General features: G+C 39.4%; 1 protein-coding gene across 1 annotated transcript in view; it reads left to right on the plus strand.

Annotated features, from left to right (window-relative positions):
- Nucleotides 1-1,004: 1,004 nt before the first annotated feature.
- Nucleotides 1,005-21,532, plus strand: part of M1AP (meiosis 1 associated protein) — a 53,771-nt gene continuing 33,243 nt past the window's right edge. Inside the window, exons 1-3 of the mRNA XM_049785026.1 lie at nucleotides 1,005-1,244; nucleotides 9,807-9,992; nucleotides 12,062-12,230. Of these exons, the coding sequence (XP_049640983.1) occupies nucleotides 1,005-1,244; nucleotides 9,807-9,992; nucleotides 12,062-12,230 (595 nt within the window). The remainder of the gene's footprint in view (nucleotides 1,245-9,806; nucleotides 9,993-12,061; nucleotides 12,231-21,532) is intronic.

Genomic DNA, 21,532 nt, shown 5'->3' on the forward strand with positions numbered 1-21,532 from the left:
AGTTCTATGTTCCTTCTTCTCTCCTAATCTGAGTCGTGAATATATAACCAAGAAAAGGAGGGTATCAGAAGCAAACAGTTAAGAGCAATTGCACTGATGGGGATCGTATAGTTAATATTATTTCTGTGACTTTTTGAGTTGAAAAATAGCCCACACTATGGGTAAAAGTCAAAAGTTTTATACTTTAATAAAGTATAAATTTATAAGTGATGGGGACAGTCAAGAGAAAAACATGGCCATATTTTCCCTTTTTAAAATAAGAATTGCCATTGTCAAGTAATAAAATGTCAAGTGATAAAACCTGAGGTCTTTCTCCTCCAGCTCGGACCATGCATCTGCCACCCTGTTCAGCTGGCGGGTATCTGGGTTCAGGAGAACAGCGGGTAGGAAACTCACAGGCAGTCAGGTTTCAGGAGATATCAGTTTTATTCAGTAGATAAGGCTGAAGAAAAAGCCCCAGAAAAAGCCCTCACCTTCCACAGACCCTTGCTTTTATACACAAGAATCAGGTACCACCTAGGGTGGGAGCAGAATACCAAATAAGAAATAATCCAATATACTATTACAAAGTCACACCCTAGGGTAGGGCACAATTATTGATTAGGGTAGGATCAGTAACCCAACAATGTTCTCCACCATGAAAACTTCATAGTATAGTGGAAGATGCAGAAACAAATTACAATATGAAATGCTAATTTTAAAAGTTTATGAGAACAGATAATATAAGACTTCTTACTTTAACTTTTATATTAAATCCACCCTGCCTCTCTAAGCTTGCTTATAGTACAAGCTATTATCTAGTTGGCTTGCAATAGTCTTAAGCAAGATTGAGTTTGTATCCAGCCCAATTTCTTTTTTGTAATTAGTCCCATAGACATCTGGTCGTTGCTTCAACAAAGAGTGTGACTCAGCTTTCTAAGAGCCAATGGTATACTTCTCTTTTCTTCCCTAGAAGTGCAAAAAATACCTGTCATTGGCTGCAGTTTCACCCTGGTCAGGCTGCCATGCATCAGAGACGAACTACTGGTAAAGGGCCCTCTCCTACTCCATGGATTCACCAGCAGCCTCCAAGGATTCTCATTGTGCACAGCATTAGTTCTTGCGGGACTGATATCTGCTCCAACCTCTGTGAGGCGCTGCAGAACTTTTTCTCTCTAGCCTGCAACTTGATGGGGCCCAGTCGCATGTCTCTCTTCAGCTTATACATTGTACAAAATCAGTATGAATGCATCCTCCCCTTTGTGGTGAGTATACCAAGATTTGTTCATTTTATCCTGAAAGCAGCATGAGGTTTCTCAAGCAGATATTATAGTTACTGCTTATACAACCTTAAGGGGGCTAGAGAGAGAGCTCAAGAAACTGAGTATATCTTTGATTATGGGAGGCCTGGGTTCAATTTCCAATATTTATTGTCCCCTAAGCACTGTCAGGAGCAACCTCAAAGCATAGAGTCAGAAGTAGTCTCTGAGTACAAGTAAGTGTGACCAAAGAGTCAAATATATACATATAAAAATGCATATATATTTATATCCTTAAGGAATAGAATCTGATATTCTCAACTGAATGAAAATTAAGATAATATATTGCCTGCAGACTTATCTTAATGACTAAAATTAAGTTATTGAAGTCTAAAGGAAATTATGAAAAAAATTAGACTCTCTAGAAAGAACAAGAGAAAGAATAAAACATAGATCAATATAATAGACTTTGTATTAATTTTCCTAAATTACATTTGGCAATTGAAGAAAAAAATTATACATCTGAAACAGTTGTTTATATATAGAGAATAGACTTAAGATAATTACATTATAAACAGAGGTGGGTTATAGATTTAATTTAAGTTTTCTATAATTCAAACAGGTAACATATATATATACATATATATATATTTATACTTGGGAACAGAGCAAGCACAGTGGGTATGTAGGATGTTAGCTTTGCATGGAGTTAACCCAGATTTTATCCCCAGTTTCCCAAATGGTCCCTTGAGCCTGCCATGAGTGATTCCTGAGCTCAGGCAGAGCCAGGAGTAATCCCTGAGTGCCACCAGGTGTGGCCCAAAAACCAATGTGTGTGTATATATATATGCTGATAATTATGTGTGTATAAAATAGAGGAGAATTCCCAGGAATCTAACATCACATAACTAATAAGTTAGTTGACAAGATTACGGAATATAAGATCAATATACACAAATCAATTGTTTCTATAGACTATTGACAAACAGGAAAAAAATGAAAAATACATTTCCATTAATTCAATAGCTCAGTAAAATTAAATACAAGATGCAAATATAATAAAGTACCCTGAAAACAATAAAATTCTGAGAAAATAAAAGAAAAATAATAAGAAGTTATACCATGCCTATTATTTAGGATGCTCAACATGGTAAACAGTTTTACTCCACCTGATACAGATTTAATATAGGTATATTAATATAATTAATTGTAATTATATATTTATATATTTATTTATAATTTTTATAATTATAATTAATATATTTATATTGGTATAGAGATTCTTTGTTGTTGCTGTTTGTTTTTGTTTTAGGGCCACACTTGGTGGTGCACAGGGATAACTCCTAGCTCTGTGCTCAGGAAATATTTTCCTGGGGTAAACTGTGTTCAAGGAAAACTCCCTACTACTCCAGCCCTTTAATGCCATACTTATTAAAAGTCTTGGCAAGATTTTTCTCAAAGCAGACAAGTTTTCCTGTCATTTATATGGAAAGTCAAATAAATGAGTAGCTAAAACATTGTCTGCTTTTTATTTTGGTACTCAGGTGCTATTGCTGACTCAGAGCCTGAAATGGAACCTTTGCCTCCTGCATGCAAAGTGTGCACTCAGACCATTGGGCTATGTCTCTGGCCCAAAACTCTTGAAAAATTATAATAACAAAGTAGAATAAATTATTCCTTCTCTTATTTAATAGTTATAATAATTAATATTAAGTAATGTTAATGAAAGGATAGACACAGAAATCAGGGGCAGAATGGATAACTCAAAAGTCAATTCAAAGAAGTCTGTCTAATTTTCTGTAACACACAAAAGCAATTCAATACAGGATTTACAGACTTTTTCAACAAGTTCTGCTGAAGCAGTTGGCTATACATAAAAAGATAATAAATTTCCATCTAAATTTCTCACCTTGACAAAAGTTTATTTCAAAATTGACAACATATTTAACTAAAACTTATAGAAGTAGGACTGGACAGGTAGTACAGTAAATAAGATGTTTACCTTGCATGTAGCTGCCCTGGGTTCAGTCCCCAGCATCCTATATAATCAGTTCCCAGAGTACCCAGGAGTGATCCCTGAGTGCAGATTCAGAAGTAAGCTCTGAGAATTTTCAGGTGTATCCCCCAGACCAAAAAAAAATTTTAGAAGAAAATATGGAAGAAAATCTTCAGGACCATATGTAGGTAAAGTATTCTGAGATATAATATGAAAATACAATTGGGGCCGAAGAGATAGCACAGCGGTAAGGCATTTGCCTTATATGCAGAAGGACGGTGATTCGAATCCTGGCATCCCATATGGTCCCCAGAGCCTCCCAGGAGCGATTTCTGTGTGTAGAGCCAGGACTAAACCCTGACTGCTGCTGGGTGTGACCCAAAAACCACAAAAAAAAAAAAAAAAAAAAAAGAAAAGAAAAAAAGAAAAGAAAAGAAAAATACAATTCATTAAAAAATAATAAGCTGGACTTTCAAAAAATTTAAAACATTTTATCTGCAAAAGATCCTGTCAATGGGGCCAGAGAGATAGCATGAAGTAGGGCATTTGCCTTGCATGCAGAAGGAATCCCGGCATTCCATATGATCCCCCGAGCCTGCCAGGAGCTATTTCTGAGCGTAGAGCCAAGAATAACTCCCGAGCGCTGCCGGGTGTGACCCAAAAAGGAAAAAAATGAAAAGAAACTCAAGAAAGGGGCACCCTACAGGGGGTAGTATACTTGCCTTGCACACAGCTAACCATTATTTGATCCTAGACAACCCATAATGACGGTCCCATGAGCCCCATCCACCAGGAGTGATTTCTGAGTGCAGAGTCAGGAAGAACCCCTCAGCATAGTTTGGTGTGGCCCCAAAACCAATGAATGAACAAACAAATATTCAAGAAAAGCACTGCAATAATGCTGTTGCCTGGGGCCGGAGAGATAGCATGGAGGTAAGGCGTTTGCCTTTCATGCAGGAGGTCATCGGTTTGAATCCCGGCGCCCCATATGGTCCCCTGTGCCTGCCAGGAGCAATTTCTGAGCCTGGAGCCAGGAATGACCCCTGAGCACTGCCAGGTGTGACCCAAAAACCAAAAAAAAAAAAAAAAAAAAAAAAAAAAATAATGCTGTTGCCTATTGCAGAAGACAATCCAGTATTTGCTTGTCGAAAAACATTATCTTAAATCCATTGTCTCTGACCTTATAAGTATTACAATTAGCTCAAAATATAAATGGAGAAAAATAATAACTAAGAAATATTGCCTAAGGTGAACATCTCAATGTATCTTCTCATATTTGATTATTGAGTATAATCAAATAATCCTGACTTTTTATATGAATGATGACAGACGATTCATAATTAAAATATTATAATTTCTTTTTTATTCATTGTGCCCTTAATATAAATAAATCTGCCCAAAATATTTTATCTCTGAAAGCATAACTTCAGAAAATTTTCCTTACTATGAAGATATTACTAATTTTATAATTTTCACAGAAGAAAATTATTTAAGTCATATATACATATAAATCATGTAATTTATTAGGGACAGCAATCCTCTATTTTAGCCAAAACATTTATTTCCTCATCCACAATAGCTGACATTCAAATCATTTTAATTTGGTGAATATGAGCCATATTGTATTAAACAGGATAAGGTAAACTTCAATAAAATTGATAAAATAAACTGTAATTGAATTCTGCAACAGAGGGAGGGGAAGAGTAAGGAAAGGACATATACAAATGTTGTCATTATTCAATATGAAATGTTTACCATTTATGGATACTGCTAAGGAAATAATGGAATTATAGAATCATGGAATTTAAAGTTAAACACTCAGGGCTGGAGAGGAGTTCAAGGGTAAAGGCACTTGACCTGCATACAGCCAACCTCAGTTCTATCCTGGAACCACTGAGAGTAACCTGAGCACAGAGCCAGGAGCAGCCCTGAGTCTGCTCCGACACCCCAAAAAAGAGAAACACAAATATAAGTTAATTGTACTTTTATACTATCTAGTGATTTTCTTAGGAACTAAGAAAACAGTCTATCTTTAAAATAATATAGCTAATAGGAATTGGGAGACATCATAGCAAGCCGGTCCCTTACTGTGCACAACAGTGCCAGATTTGATCCCCTGCATCCCTGACATTCAAATCATTTTAAATTGGTGAATATGAGCAGTGTCACATATTGCCCCCTAAGTCTGCCAGGAACGATTCCCAAGTTCAGAGCCAGGAGTAACCCCTGAGCACCACTTAGTACATTCCACCCCCAAAAAAATAAGTTGATAAAATAACATTGCTAAAAGCAAACATCAAACATATCAATAAAGATGGGGCAGAGAGGTAACACAGTGGTAGGGTGTTTGTCTTGCATTTGGCCAAAGGACAGACAGTGGTTCAAATCCCAGAATCCCATATGACCCCCCAACCCCATGCTTACTAGGAGTGATTTCTGAGTTCAGAGCCAGGAGTAACCCCCAAGCACTGATGCTGGCTGTGACCCAAAAACAAACAAACAAACAAAACCCATATCAATAAAGAGACTCAACATTAAATTACTTTTAAACATACATATTTTATTTCAGAGCAAAATTCTGCTGTATTAAAAAGTCATAGATCTGGAGCCTGAGAGGTTGCACAGCTGCTAAGGTGTTTGCCTTGCATGCAGCAGACCCAGGACGGACCCAAGTTCGATTCCTGGCATCCCATATGGTCCCCCAAGCCTGCCAGGAGCATTTTCTGAGCACAGAGCCAGGAGTAACCCCTAAGTGCCAACAGGTGTGGCCCAAAAACAAACAAAAAGTCATAGATCTGACAAGGTGGATCAAAAAGTTGTAAAAAGGATTGTCAAAGATAGATTATATATCCTACCCCAAATATATATATACATACTATATTATTTTATATAAATAATAATATTAAGTAATAATATATTATTTATATATAATGTATTTTATATATACTACCCCAAAAAAGTACATGAGTGCCAAGAAGATAGTTCAAAGGGCTTGAGCTCTTGGGATACACCTGGTGATGCTCAGGGCTTATTCCTGGCTCTGCACTTAGGAATCACTCCTGGTAAGGTTAGGGAACCATATGGGGTGCTGGGATGGAACGCAGTAGGCTATGTGCAAGGCAAGCATGCTATTTTCTGCGCTATATCTCTGGTTCCAAGTAGAGTTGGAATTCTTGTTTGGTTTTTGTTTTGGAGCCATATCTGATGGTGTTTAGTGGTTACTCCAGGTTTTGCACTCAGTAATTACTCTTGGTGTGGTTGGGGGACTATATGGGATGCTGGGTATCAAACCCAGGTTGGTTGCGTGCAAAACAAATACCCTACTGCTGTACTCTCTGTGCTCTCTCTCTGTGTATTCTCTCTCTGTGTGTGTATTCTCTCTCTCTGTGTGTATTCTCTCTCTCTGTGTGTATTCTCTCTCTGTGTATTCTCTCTCTCTCTCTCTCTGTGTATTCTCTCTCTCTCTCTCTCTCTCTCTCTCTCTCTCTTGCACGAGTGCACACACATGCGTCCCTCCTCTGGCCCAAGTGTTGGAATTCTTATCTTGTATGTATACAGCATGAGTTTGTTCCCCAACACTGCAGTCCCCAACTCCATTAGTTATGGTCCTGGTTACTCCAGCACATTCAGGAATGGCCCTGAGGTTCCTGAGTAATTCTAGGAAGGTTCTTCCCCCAAACAAGAAGAGCTTGATACTAATATTAGGTAAGGTTAAAGTTGGAGTGAAAAAAAGGATTAAATGGGACTAAGAATGACTCTTTAATATAAGGACAGAAAGCAGGAAAGAATTAAGAATTAACCAGACCAAAAGCTTGTTGAATGGAGCTATTGAAAATAGGACAGGTTTTTACTTTAATAAGAGCATCATAATTTACAAAGTTATCCATAGTTGGATTTCAGGAATATAATGTTACAACACAAATCCCATCACCAGTATCCACTTTCCTTCGCTAATATCCCAAGGCCACCAAATTGCCCACCAAATTGCATTCTTGAAAGGCACATTTTTCAGTTTGGTTATGTAGTTTGGGTCTCATGCTTACAATGTTGGTTCTTGGTTTAGTTCTAGACCTATGTCGCACCTCTACACCACCGATATACTCCAAGTCTCTGCCTCCTGTCCCTTACATTCTGACAACCTCTTCTCAATTTGACTTTCTCCTCCTCATTCCTATAATCTGAGAACAGGGTTATCTAGGTAATTACCCTTATATAAAAAGTCTGATTTTGAATATCACATAACATGTCACATATCACGTAACATTGAAATAACATCACAACTTTGAAGGTTGGTTTGGTTTAGTCTGCTTTGGTTTGGTTTTGGTCACACCTGATGATCAGGGTCAACTTCTAGCTCAGTGTTCAGAGCACCACGCAGTTCTGGGAATCAAAGCTGGGCCTCTGGTATGCAAAACACGCACTCCAGTCCATTACACAATCCCTCTAGTGGGTCCCAATAGCAGCACTTTTTAGTGTTGTGGGGCCAGGACACTTTTGGTGTGTCTCCCGCTAGTCTTTATTCTGTGCTCAGAAGTGCCCTCTGGTGGTACTCAGAGAACTATATGTGGTGCATGAGATTTAAACCAAAGTTGCAACTGAGGCAGCAACATGCAAGACAAATGCTCTATCTCCTATATTGTCTCTCTGCCCCCAATATCAATATTTTAAGAGAAAGGGGATTATGTATTATATGAACACTTCACTCTTCTAAAGTGTTTTATGAATTATTCACAAGTGTTCATAAATTATAAAATGTTTAACCAACATTCTCTAAACACACTACATGTAACCAGAAATAAATGGAAAAATGGAATTCAAAAAGTCTGACCACTTGTGAAATTTTTGTTGGATATGTTTTTTGTGTATAAGAGAAAATACAAGGTAAAATATATCTAGAAAATAATAATACTGATTAAATACTACATATAAGACTCTATGATGGGTGTGATAAGACCAAAGAGATAACACAAGTGTGGAAGGGTTTACCAGCAGACCTGGGCTCAATCCCCTAGCACTGCCAGGAGTTGTCCCTAAGCCTTGAACACAGAGCAAAAAGTAAATCCTGAGCACAGTCATGTATGGCCAAAAAACAAACCAAAAAAAAAAATTATACTGATAAAAAAAAAAACTTATTTTTTTAATTTTTGATCTAAATCTCATATTCTAATTTTTCACCCAAACCACAAAGTATGAGTTGTCTTAAACTTCCTAGAGCAAGGAGGATACTGGAAAGTACTGGGCCCAGAGGAAAAAACACTTTCTAGAGTCTAGAAAAATCTCTACCACCAGTCTATAGAAGAAATAAGGAGACGGAGTGCTACCTAAGAAAAGAGCTAAGAACAATACAAAACTTTCTTATAACGTTCATCAATCTATCACAAACCTCCGGTAGGAGGAAATTGTTTCTTGGGCCAAATTATATAAGCTATTCAGATCCTAAGCAATTAATGTTACTGCAAAGCCTGCATTTTTAAGTCATTTCCAGATCAAAATGATTAGGATAGAATTCCTAAGAGATCAGATTTCATTTTCAAGAGCCGTAAAGCATAGATGGATTTTTTTTTTTTTTAGCATAGCTGGATTTTAGCCTACTTTCTGCAGAGCATGTTTCTAAAGGCTTCACTGGATGCATAATCCTTTGTAATTTGAAAGTACACACTATTCTACTTTGGTCATTTGATTTGACTTGTATGTGAAAAAAAGTAGTGTTCTTAAGCAGAAATTGGTCTTATTATGCAATTAATATAAGAAAGATGACTTAATTTTAATATTTCCAAAACCACTTTATTTGGCAAAATTTTCCGGTACTCATATAGACAGCACTTTCTATCTTGTTAGATCATTTCCTTTACCTAACGGTTATTGTTTTCTCTAAGAAGATACATAAAAAAGTCATTCTGAGGCCAGAGAAATACTACTGCTTGCCTTTCATGCAGTCTATCCCCAACACCCCTATTGTCCCCTGAGACTGCCAGGAGTGATCCCTAAGCACAGAGCCAGGAGTAAGCCCTGAGCACCACAGGGTGTGACCAAAATATAATTTTAATTTAAAAAAGTTATTCTATTTTTTTTTAACTTTTTTTTTTTTTGGCGGGGAACATACCCGGTGGCACTCAGGGGTTACTCCTGACTCTGTGCTCAGAAATTACTCCTATCAGGTTCAGGGGACCATATGGAATGCCAGGATTCAAACCATCGTCCATCCTGGATCTACTACGTGCAAGGCAAACGGCTACTTCTGTGCTATCTCTCCGGCCTCTCTTTTTTAACTTTTTCTACAACAGTCAATTAATTTTTAGACAAGCTAGTTTTCAGAATTAAAATGCATTTGATGTCTTATTTTCACAAAGAATTCAGTACTAATTTTAGAAAATTTAAATGTATAAAGGTATAATTTTGATTCAAAGTAAGTTGTTGGAAACACCCTTTTATTGCTATTTCCTCCCAAACACCACCCAAGGAGACTGGAAGAGACTTCAGAGACATGATTTTATAATAAAGTGAAGGCTGTCAGTTTTTAAGGTGACCAGGGTGACTAAAAATTTGTTTCTTGGACTTGTTTTTCTCTGCAGCAAGTGAAAGGAAACTTTGCCAGGCTCCAGGCCTGCATCTCTGAACTCCACACACTACAAAGAGAAGGTTGTTTCAGACCCCAAAGCCCTTCTCTGCAGGCAGCAATTGAAGATGGGCTCCAGCAGTTCAGACAGTACAGCAGACATGTGCCAGCAGGGGCAGGCCTGAACTACACTTGCCTGGAGGTAAGAAATGCCAGCCTGCCTTCGGGCTCTGAGCCAGGCTACCCATTTCCATGCTTCATTATTTAGCATCCTGACCTTGTTCCCTTTCAAACGCATTGAGTGTAATTTTCAAGGATAGATTTTGGAGTCTCTAGAGGCAGAAAGCATGTTTCTTCTTTTTCCCTATGTAACCTGTGCAGTTCTTACTGCAAAGAAGAATGCTAAAAATATGGGATCCAGAGAGATAGCAAATCGGGGAGGGCATTTGCCTTGCACGTGGCCAACCTGGGTTTGATCCTCAGCATCCTATATGGTTCCCTACAAGCTGCCAGGAGTCATTTCTGAGCACAGAACCAAGAGTAACCCCTGAGCATCACCAGGTAGGACCCAAAAACCTAAAAATAATAAAATGAAAATATAAACTGGGAAAATAACTCTCTATTTGGGGCTAATGAGCTAGTACTTAACACTTGCTGTAGGGTCAGCTTCAATCCCTGGTACCCCAGTGAACCTCCAGGAGTAATTCCTGGGCACAGGTTCTGGAGTAAGCCAATACTACCTCTGGAAGTAGGGAAAGAAAAAAGAACTTCTTTAAAGCAAGACAGTTTTTACTGAATGTCACTTGCTTAGCAAGAGAATAGAGAAAGAAGGGAAATATTTGTTCAAGAGGGAACGCAGGCTTCCCCAGTGTAGAACTAGGTAAACAAAGAAACAATAGAGGCATGCATGTGAGGTCCATGTCCATGGAGAAAATGGGCCTGAAGAGCAATCCCCAAAAACATTTTTTCATTATAAAAGTTAAAATAAGACTGAAATTGATAATAAAAAAAAAAGACAGGAATCAGTGGGGCCGAAGAGATAGTATAGAGGTAGCGCATTTGCCTTGCATGCAGAAAGACGGTGGTTCAAATCCCTGAATCCCATATGGTCCCCAAGCGTGCTTGAAGCGATTTCTGAACATAGAGCCAGGCCCTGAGTGCTGCCGGGTGTGACCCAAAAACAAAAACAAAAAAAAAAAAAAAAGAATTTGACGGACCTTGGTTCAATCCCCGACATCCCATATGGTCTCCCAAGCCTTCCAGGAGCCATTTTTGAGCACGTAGCCAGGAGCAACCCCTGAGCATCACCAGGTGTGGCCCAAAAACAAACAAACAAACAAACAAAAAAGACGGGAATCAGTAAAAAATGTACATATGTCATTTGCCTCAGATCAGATCCGCTTTATAAAACAAGTGTAAACTGTTTATATTTATAAAATATAATATTAAAAGTCTACATTTTAATATTTCTGGATAATTTTAGAACTTACATTTATCTTTTTAATTTATTAAGCACCATGATTTGCAAAGTTGATAATAGTTGGGCTTTTGACATACAAAATGTTTTTGAGCAGCAATCATTTCCAATGCTTTAAGCTTTCTTTAAAAACAAAAACATAGGGCCAGAGCAATAATACAGTAAGTAGTGTGCTTGCCTTGTACACAGATGACCCAGGCCAATCCTGGCACCCCATATGGTCTCCCTTGCACCACCAGCAGTAGTTCCTGCATACAGAGCCAGGATTAACCCTGAACATTGCCGGGTATGAACCAAAAACCAAAATGGAAAAAAAATAAACTAAAAAATTAACTAAAATAGGGGTGGCTTCTCACTCAATACTTTCTGGGAAAGGTGTAGAATGTTTGTAAGGCTCCTAAATGATTTCTCCTACTTAAACCAGTCAGAAAAAATTTGACTGATAAGTTATAATTAACGACTCTTTTATGCCTTAAAGCAGGGGTGGCGAACACGAGGCTCTCGAGCCTCATGCAGCTCTCAGCCAAAACGAATACGACTCTTTGCCTCTTATGTGTTTAATATATTATTGTTAAAAAATTATATGTTTTTGTGCGTTTGTCTGGTTTGGCAGGTCACTGTGTGGTGTGGCTCTCTAACTCTCACAGTTTAAAATTTTGGCTCTTTGTGTCGAACTTGTTCGCCACCCCCTGCCTTAAGGATAGCAGCCACTGCTATAGACTTTTGCTGTGATGTCCTCACTCAGTGCTGCAGGGAAACTAGTAGCCTACATTGATCCTTGGATTTATTTCCAGATTACTATTATCACTTCCCATCCCAGAAAGGAGATTGTCAAACAGTTAGAAGAAGGCCTAAAAGATACAGACCTGCTCAGAGTAAGAAAGCTTCAGGTGGTTGAGATCACAAAAGGAGCCCTCGAGTGTATGGCTGCCACATCCCCTGATGATGACTCCAGCAACGAAGGTAAGAATTATAGCAAAAGGGGCCCGGAGAGATAGCACAGTGGCGTTTGCCTTGCAAGCAGCCGATCCAGGACCAAAGGTGGTTGGTTCGAATCCCAGTGTCCCATATGGTCCCCCGTGCCTGCCAGGAACTATTTCTGAGCAGACTGCCAGGAGTAACCCCTGAACATCGCCAGGTGTGGCCCAAAAACCAAAAAAAAAAAAAAATTATAGCAAAAGATAAAATGACTAGGAGGTAACAGGCAGAGACTCAGTGGCCTGGGAGCATGCCGGCATGTAGGAGATCCCAGTTAGGGCCTGGACTCTGCACTGTATACTGAGATCAGACTATAGAGTATAGCCCAATTGTTCTAAAAAAAACAATAGAGGAGATCAGGGAGTTAATCCAGGGATTAAGGCCTTGTGTTTAAAGACCCCAGTTCAGACCTTAGCTCCTGGCATTGCTGGATGCAGCCCTTGAGGCCCCTGAGCACCCTGGATGACCCAGGTAATCCCCACACTGAAGGGCCCAGCAGACTGCACCAGTGGGCTCTGCATTGAACTACTCATCTGGGTGGTCAAAATCACTAAGAGGGTCCCAAGGCCTCAGGAACACCATTTAGAATATGCCCCTCAAAAAACATTAAGAATGGGGCCGGTGAGGTGGCACTAGAGGTAAGGTGTCTGCCTTGCAAGCTCTAGCCAAGGAAGGACCTCGGTTCGATCCCCTGGCGTCCCATATTCCCCTCAAGCCAGGGGCAATTTCTGAGTGCTTAGCCAGGAGTAACCCCTGAACATCAAACGGGTGTGGCCCCAAAAAAGAATTTTAAAAAATACCCAGTAAGAATTTTAATGAGGGCCCGGAGAGATAGCACAGCGGCGTTTGCCTTGCAAGCATTCGATCCAGGATCAAAGGTGGTTGGTTCAAATCCCAGTGTCCCATATAGTCCCCCGTGCCTGCCAGGAGCTATTTCTAAGCAGACAGCCAGGAGTAACCCCTGAGCACCGCCGGGTGTGGCCCAAAAACCAAAAAAAAAAAAAAAGGAATTTTAATGAGACATTTTTAGCAGAACAGAAAGATTGTGAGCCATATCTGTTTTATGTTCTTAATAAATTAAGTACATGTAATTGGGGACTCAGGAAGATAGCTCAGCAGTCAGGGTATCCTAATCACTTCTATAGATCTAGTCATATAAGCACTATTCGAGTGCCTCTGGTGGTCCCTCAAGTACCTCCCAAACTGAGCATTGAATCCACAGGCCCAATTGTTCAGGTTCTCAAGAGAAATGGCCCAAGAGCCTATCTCTCCAGTCTCCCATATTTTAACATTTTAATAAAATTATGATATATAATATTCTAAAACATATGAAATATATATATTTCATGGCTGTTTTTGTCAGTATCTATTGATTTGTCTCAACGTTTTTACTGACTGCATCATTGAGGGCACACCTGCACTGCTCTGGGGCTGCTCCAAGCAAAAGGGTATTTATTTCCATCAGTGCTCAAGGGATGATGCTGTGCTGGGGTCAGACACAGTTCAGTCCCCTGAACTATCTGCTTCCTGATGGCTGCATGGTGTTGGGCCCACAGAGGTATTGGAATGATGCAGGGGCAGCAGAAGCCTCAAAGCAATTGGTGGGACCTTTATATTTATTCTCTTTGACAACACTGATTTCCAAGGAGATGTGAAATCATTCTTTTTCTGAAAAGTGAGTGACAAGGTTTAGAAACCTCTAGGTTATATCATGATTTGTCTGATCACTTTATATTGAGCAATCCCATTGATTGCATGTCACTGTAATGACCAAAACTGTATGGGCAGATATACAGGTGTACTGCATCAGCTTTGGATTTGGTAACTATCTTAAAACTCTTAATTTTAACATTTAATTGTTTTGTCAGTGAAGTTTGCTGGATGTTGGAGCATATGCCAGGGTATTCAGTTCATGCACTTCTACCTCATGTATCAATCCAGCTCTTCCAGAATTGCTTTTCAGTCACCATCTTTCGAACTCTGGTACACTCAGACTTCCCACACCTGCCCAGTGACCACTGGCACCCTGCCAATAAGTCCTACATAAATCTTCCATAATTACCCATAATTTGACACTTCATAGAAGAGAAAATATTTTCATGAGATAAGTATAAATTAACTAAGCAGAGGCTGAGGAAATGGCATTCAAAAAGAATACCCAAAAGCACAGAAAAAGCAAATTACAACTTTCAGAAAAGACCATGGTTCCCTTCAACTCAAGCCTGCCAATTCAAACAGAGCCCACAATGCAGCCATAAAGATAAGCAAGAGTGAGTGACAGGGGCAGGGGCATAGCTCATGACAGAGAACAGATGGCCCTGAGGGACCTGGTACCACATGGACCTCAGGCAGTATAGGTAGGTAACTCCCCAGGAAAGATGACCAGACCCAAACCATCAATTGGGCATTATGTAGAGTCTCCTTTAATTTTAAAAAAAAAAAAAAGTCAGACAAAACAAGATTATAGGTCCCTGTTACTCCACAAGCAACTCCAAAAGTGTCCCTTGAACACAGAGCCTTTAACTACCACTAGATGTGGTCCAAGCTCCCTCCCTTCAACAGAGAGAGAGAGAGGAGTGATCAAGGATTAGATCAAGAGCAGGCAAGACATTCGCTTTGCATGAAGCCAGCCCAGATTCAATCCCCAGCACCACCTCTAGTTCCCCAAGCCTGCCAGGAATAATTCCTGAGCACAGAGTCAGAAGTAAGCCAGGAGCACTTCTGGTTTTGGTCATCACCCCCCTCCCAAAAAGGGAGAAAAACTAGATAAAGAAAAGCTATATCTAAAGCAATCTTTGAATAAATAAGTCATATATTCCCTAAATTCACTCTTAAGACTTTTGAATTTTGTGCAAAGGATTTTAGTCCTATTTTAATTAAGTGGGGATTCCCAAGTTATGCATGAGAGTTCCTAAGTCATCTGTGCTTTAACCAGCACCCTGGTTATGGCTTGCCCTCACAAAAGTGTTCTACACTTACCTGCAATCCCAGCCCCTGTCAGGCCTTTCCTTCTCTTCCATTCACAGGAGTCTTTTCTTCTGTGTTCCCTCTCCTTACTTTTAATTATTTTACAGCCAAATTCCTCCACACCTGGAGATTTAATTCAAGTTTATGACTATTGTATTGATTTTCCTTTCCTGGACACAACCAAATTACTTAAGGTCTGCAACATATAATTTAACACCAGGTGGAATTGTTCAGCATTGATTTTTATTGTGTGCTAGTTTTCTCTTCTCATCTAAAGTGAAATTTCTTGGTATTTTTTTCTTTCTAGGCTCAATGGTCAGGACTCTCATGTCTGTACCCCATTATATAGCATATATCTAGCCATCAGGTACTTGTTGAATGAAGTCACGTCAGTGACACTGTGAGGGGCACTCCTGGTCTCTGCTCTCTCCCTTTCTCTGGTCAGACCTACCTTCACCTTCACCTTCCTTCAAAAATGGGGCCATCAGCCAAAGGAGGCAGTTATAGTCGCCCCCCTCCCTCCCCCCACCACCAAAGCTCTCCACAGTACATTCTCTAACTACATCTTTTACAAAGAAGTTCTCTTTCTTGCTTTTGGCCTTATAAGGAAAATCAGGGCGAGACTGCCCTTTTCCCCCTTTAGTGTCTGTGCCAGAGACAGCATGTTCCTTCAATGGCACAGCTCTGTCCCCAGAGGTTGCCTGATACCTTCATGTAGACTAGTGACTAAAGCTGCCCTGAACTTTTAAATGCAGAAAAGAAGGCTTGTACCTGTGTCACTGCAGATAATTCTTCCAGTGATTTCCTGACTACTAATAAATAATACATCATACCATAAATTGCTTATAATTTCTCTTTGTGGGTTATGTGTATGTCTGGTTCTAAACTTGATTCTTCTCAATTTCCCTGTACTGTTCTCATAATGAATTCCCCAATTGCACTAATGTCTTGTATCATCTCAATATCCTTCTCAAGAAATTAGCAGAATCAGCTTTTCTCCTTCTCAGATGAGTAAGTGCTCCAGAACTAGGTTTGCCTAAGTCTAAATCTCAGTTCTGTCACTGATGATCCAGCTTTGGAATTGATAGCCTAAGGCTTAGCTTGTAGTTACAGTGAAATCATTGTAGGGATTAAATTATATCATAATTACTCAGTAAATAATCAGTAAAGGCTATTTGTATTATTCATATTTTTGGAAATGTTTTGTTACAGACAATTCACTTTTATATTTCTGATCCCTTTTTTTTTGTTTTGGTTTTTGGTTTTTGGGTCACACCCGCAGTGCTCAGGGGTTACTCCTGGCTCTATGTTCAGAAATTGTTCCTGGCAGGCTCGGGGGACCATATGGGATGCCGGGATTCGAACCACCGTCCTTCTGCATCTAAGGCAAACACCTTACCGCTGTGCTATCTCTCCAGCCCCTCTGATCCCTTTTTTTTAATTTCTGAGTTTTCCCCTTTTCTTTTGTTGCACTAGTGTCTAGGGATCACAGTCCGGTTGCAGCGATGATTGAAGCCAGGGTTTCATGCATGTAAGGCAGATGCTCTACCACTGAGCCACTTCCCCAGGCTCCTTGGATCATTTTTTTTAATATTTGAAACTTTATTTAAACACTGTAATTTAAAAAATTGTTCATAATATGTTTCAGATATTCATTGTTCCAACACCATTTCCACCACCTGTGCGACCTTCCCTCCACCATTATCCCCAATTTCCCACCCATCCTCTAAGCTACCCTCTTAGCAGGCACAAAATACTTTATATTACTTGTTATAACTTATATCTCACCCTGGTACTCTTAAAGTAATTGTCTGAGGATTTACTAAGATGTTTTTGTGCTAGTTGTGCCTTCTGTATTATTGTTTTCACTCATTGAGCTTAGTGGGTTTCTATGCAACTTTTCCATTTAATTACAAATTAAATCAGTGCTATATCATTTTATGCCACTAGATTGCAAAAATTGAAGTCTCAGGACCAGAGAGATAGCACAGTGGATAAGAAACTTGCTTTGCATATGATTGACCCAGGTTTGATCACTGGCATCCCAACCCATTAGTAGCAATCCATAAGCACCACCAAGTGTGACCCTCTCCAAAAGTGTTTTTTAAGATGTCTCACTAATTTCTCCAGAGCAGTGGAAACTCTTATACACTAATTAAATATAAAATTCTACACAACTTGTTATTATGTTATAAAATAATATTAAACCAAACCCTGTAATTCAATAATTCTATTTTAGAAGACTCTGGTAAACTTTTACAAACAGGTATATGAATGCAAAATGAAGCCATGTACATTCATTCCACAAGAATGGAATATTGTCGGGGCCAGAGTGATGGCACAAGCAGTAAGGCATCTGCCTTGCCCGCACTAGCCTAGGACTGACCACGGTTCAATCCCTCGACGTCCCATATGGTTCCCGAAGCCAGGAGCGATTTCTGAGCACATAGCCAGGAGTGACCCCTGAGCATCACTGGGTGTGGCCCAAAAACCAAAAAAAAAAAAAAAACACACAATAAAATATTGACGTTATTCAAAAATTGAAAACTATAAAATCACTCAACTGTCCAGGGTATATTCACAAAGTAGAACATCTTACAGTTATGGATATATGAACCCAACTATGTACAATTTTGTTAACTTATTGAGAAAAAAAAACAGATAGCCAAAAGTAATATATAATATGCTCTCTCTTTATAAAACTCAAGAAAGAAGGGCTGGGACAATAGCACCACAGGTAGGGGGCATTTGCCATGAATGCAGCTGACCCGGGTTCGATCCCTGGCATCCCAATGGTCCCAGGAGCACCATCAGTAGTGACCCCTGTGCTCAGAGCCAGGAGTAACCCCTGAGCACCACCAAAAAAAAAGTCAAGAAAGGGCGGGAGAGATAGCATTAAGGTAAGGCATTTGCCTTTCATGCAGAAGGACAGTGGTTTGAATCTCGGCATCCCATATGGTTCCCCAACCCTGCCAGGGGCAATTTCTGAGCGTGGAGCCAGGAGTAACCCCTGAGCGCTGCTGGGTGTGACCCAAAAACCAAAAAAAAAAAAAAAAAAAGTTAAGAAAGACTAAAATAGGAATAAAATTTAAATAAATTAACATAATAAATTGTTTTAAATCTCAAAATTACTATGAAATGCAAAGGAATAAAAAATTTTACTGTCTGTTTCCTCTGAATAAAATCAGATGAAAGCTTAGTAATATTGTTGATGTTCAAGACCTAAAGTTGAATAAAATATTCATGAGGCTTCATTTATGTTATGCTTCAGAGCTTACAAACCTATCTGTCACATATATTTACTTAGCTATAATAAAATGTTGTAACTTTTGAAAGAATGGTAAGTAATAAATATGCCAAAGTTCCCTTTCCACTGATCCAGGATCTCTGCCTTGAGGGCACATCTAAGGCACCTATGGAGCACATCTCCCCAGATTAACAGTAGCCTCATCCCTGGGTAAGTGATTCCTTCAGCCAGTTACAAAACAACTAATGATGTTGGCAACCAGCTGATACCTCTTAGCCTTGTACACAAGGATATCAGGTTCCCTTTCTAAGTGCTCACAAACTGTCTGTTTAATATTTCCTCCTAGACTTTGCCGGGGATCGATGTCAAGCTCTTTTAGAAAGGTATTTTATCCATATGTGTTCTCAGGAAACACCAAATGTTAACAACCCAAACAGAAAATAAAGATTCATTGCTTCCGAAAGGATCAAAAGAAAAACCCTCTTCTTAGATTCATGTTTCAGTGCAGTTATCAGATTCCACAGTTATTTCCCCCCCTTTCAGTGTCTTAGAAAAATGCAGTGTTCATTGAGTTTGTCTTGGAAAACTGCATTTAAATCATTTCCTGAGGTGGGGGCTTATTAGAAGAATTAGAAGAACCAGAGAGATAGTACAGCAGGTAGGGCTTTTGCCTGGCATACGATCTACCTTCTTCTTTCCAGGAGGGAAAAAATCACTATATGGAGTCTGATAACTGGTCAACTCAGGTTCAATCCTCAGCATCCCATAGGGTTCCCCAAACATCACTAGGATTAACCCCTGAGCCTTACCAGGAGTGTCCACAGAAAACAAAACATAAAGAAAAAATAAATTAGGGTGTTTTTTTCTGCTAACCTCTGCCTTTTATATGGAGTATATTGATCATTAACACTTACCATAAGTATACATATGGTTGGATTTAGGTATACTGTTTTAGTTTTTTTTTCCTGTTTTAGTTTTTATTTGTCTTCTCTTCATTTTGATTTCCTGAGACTTTTTGATTATTAACTATTTGTAGAATTCTATTTAATTGATTATAATTTAGCAATAAATTCTGACTTTATTTTTAGTGGATTTTTAGGGATTCTGCTATATAGCCTTAAGTTCTTAGTGTTTACTTGGAATTGATACAGTACCACTTCACATAAATTTAAGAAATGGGCAAGAGAAATAGCACAGCAAACAAAGCTTTTGCCTTGCATGAGGCCAACCTAGGTTCAATCCTCAGCATCGCATAAGGTCCCCCAAGCCTGTCATGGGTGATTTCTCAGTGCAGAGTTAGGAGTAAACCCTAAATACTGCTGGGTGTGGCCCAAAAACAAACAAAAATATTTTAAGAAACATTATGAGAAATAACATATATTAAAGGTTTTGTTTTTTTTTTTTTTTTTGGTTTTTCGGGCCACACCTGTTTAATGCTCAGAGGTTACTCCTGGCTAAGCACTCAGAAATTGCCCCTGGCTTGAGGGGACCATATGGGACGCAGGGGGATCAAACCGCAGTTGTTCCTTGGCTAGCGTTTGCAAGGCAGACACCTTACCTCTAGTGCCACCTCGACGGCCCCTATATTAAACTTTTTAATTGACTCCTTATAAGCAATGTAATATTATCTCATGTAAAATACAGATACCTTGAAACTAAGTTTTTATATCTTTTTTTTTCTATTTTGGCCACACAAGGTGGGGCTCAGGGATTACTCGTGGCTCTGGGCTCAGGAATCACTCCTGAAGAGCTCAGGAGACCATATGGGATTGAACCTGGATGTGCTGCATACAAGCAGCATGCCTTACCCACTGGACTATCATTTTGGCCCAATTTTTTTATATCTTACGTGGTACTATATCCACTCAATGAATTTTATATGACAATATTTTAAAACTTAGTATTTTGTTAATATTGTTATAGAAACTGTATTCTGCCATATTTCTCTGAAAAGTATTTATTTTTCAAAAAAATTAATTTTAATAGACCCAACAGCAACCTATTATGACCTCAGGGCCCCACCTATAATTCTCAGCCAACTAAACCAGCATTTCAATCCCAGGGTCAAAAGATAAGATGCTCAGGGTTTAGTGATGGCACAGCAGATTTGCCTTGCACACAGCCAACCTGGGTTCGATCCTCAACATCCATATTGTCCTTAAAACTTGCCAGGAGTCATTTCTGAGCGCAGAGCCAAAAGTAACCATTGAGCAAGGCTAAATGTGGCCCAAAGATGTTCTCAGGTCCAATGCAGCAGGGACACCTGACTACCCTGAGTCCTAGAGGCCTCCAAAGACATACCAGGAAGTGCTGGGGTTAGGGAGGGCCCTCAAGAACTGCACTCAGCAATGCTTGTCCATTGTCAACATTGTCACCATTGTCACCACATAGTGTGAGAGTCAAACCAGATCAGGCAGATAGCTATCCTATCCCTCAACCCCTGTGTTCTTTTTTGGTCTGTCTCACTTTTGTTGACTTTTGAAAATGTCAATTTCTTTAGGTATTAAGTAAGTCAGTCTCCTTGGGGTAGTTCAGGCCCTGCCAATAGATAATGCTTTTCTCTCCCCGTCCCACTTCCTTTTTTATTCAAACTTTCCTAAGTAATTTATTTCCCTTTACTCTCCCACCAAAATGCCTACATGACAGTCTCTGAATGGGTATGTAGCTCAGTGGAAAAAAACTTGCTCCACATTTATATGTGACCATGCATTTGAACCCTAACAACAACAAAATACATTTTTTTATTTTTAGACCACACTCGTTTAGACCAGAACTTGTTTCTTTTTTCTTGTCTTTTTTTTTTTTTTTTTTTTTTTTTGGCTTTTTGGGCCACACTGGTGACAGTCAGGAGTTATTCCTGGCAATGCACTCAGAAATTGCTCCTGCCTTGGCTTGGGAGACCATATGAGACACCAGAGGATCGAACCATGGTCTATCCTAGGTTAACCATATGCAAGGCTAACAAAGCTAAACAAGGCCCTACTGTTTATGCCACTGCTCCAGCCCCTCAGGAATCATTTCTGACTGTACCCACAGATCACTACTGGCATTGCTCAAGGGACCATAATTGGTG

Source organism: Suncus etruscus, chromosome 12 (assembly GCF_024139225.1).
Source record: "Suncus etruscus isolate mSunEtr1 chromosome 12, mSunEtr1.pri.cur, whole genome shotgun sequence".
Classification (NCBI taxonomy): domain Eukaryota; kingdom Metazoa; phylum Chordata; class Mammalia; order Eulipotyphla; family Soricidae; genus Suncus; species Suncus etruscus.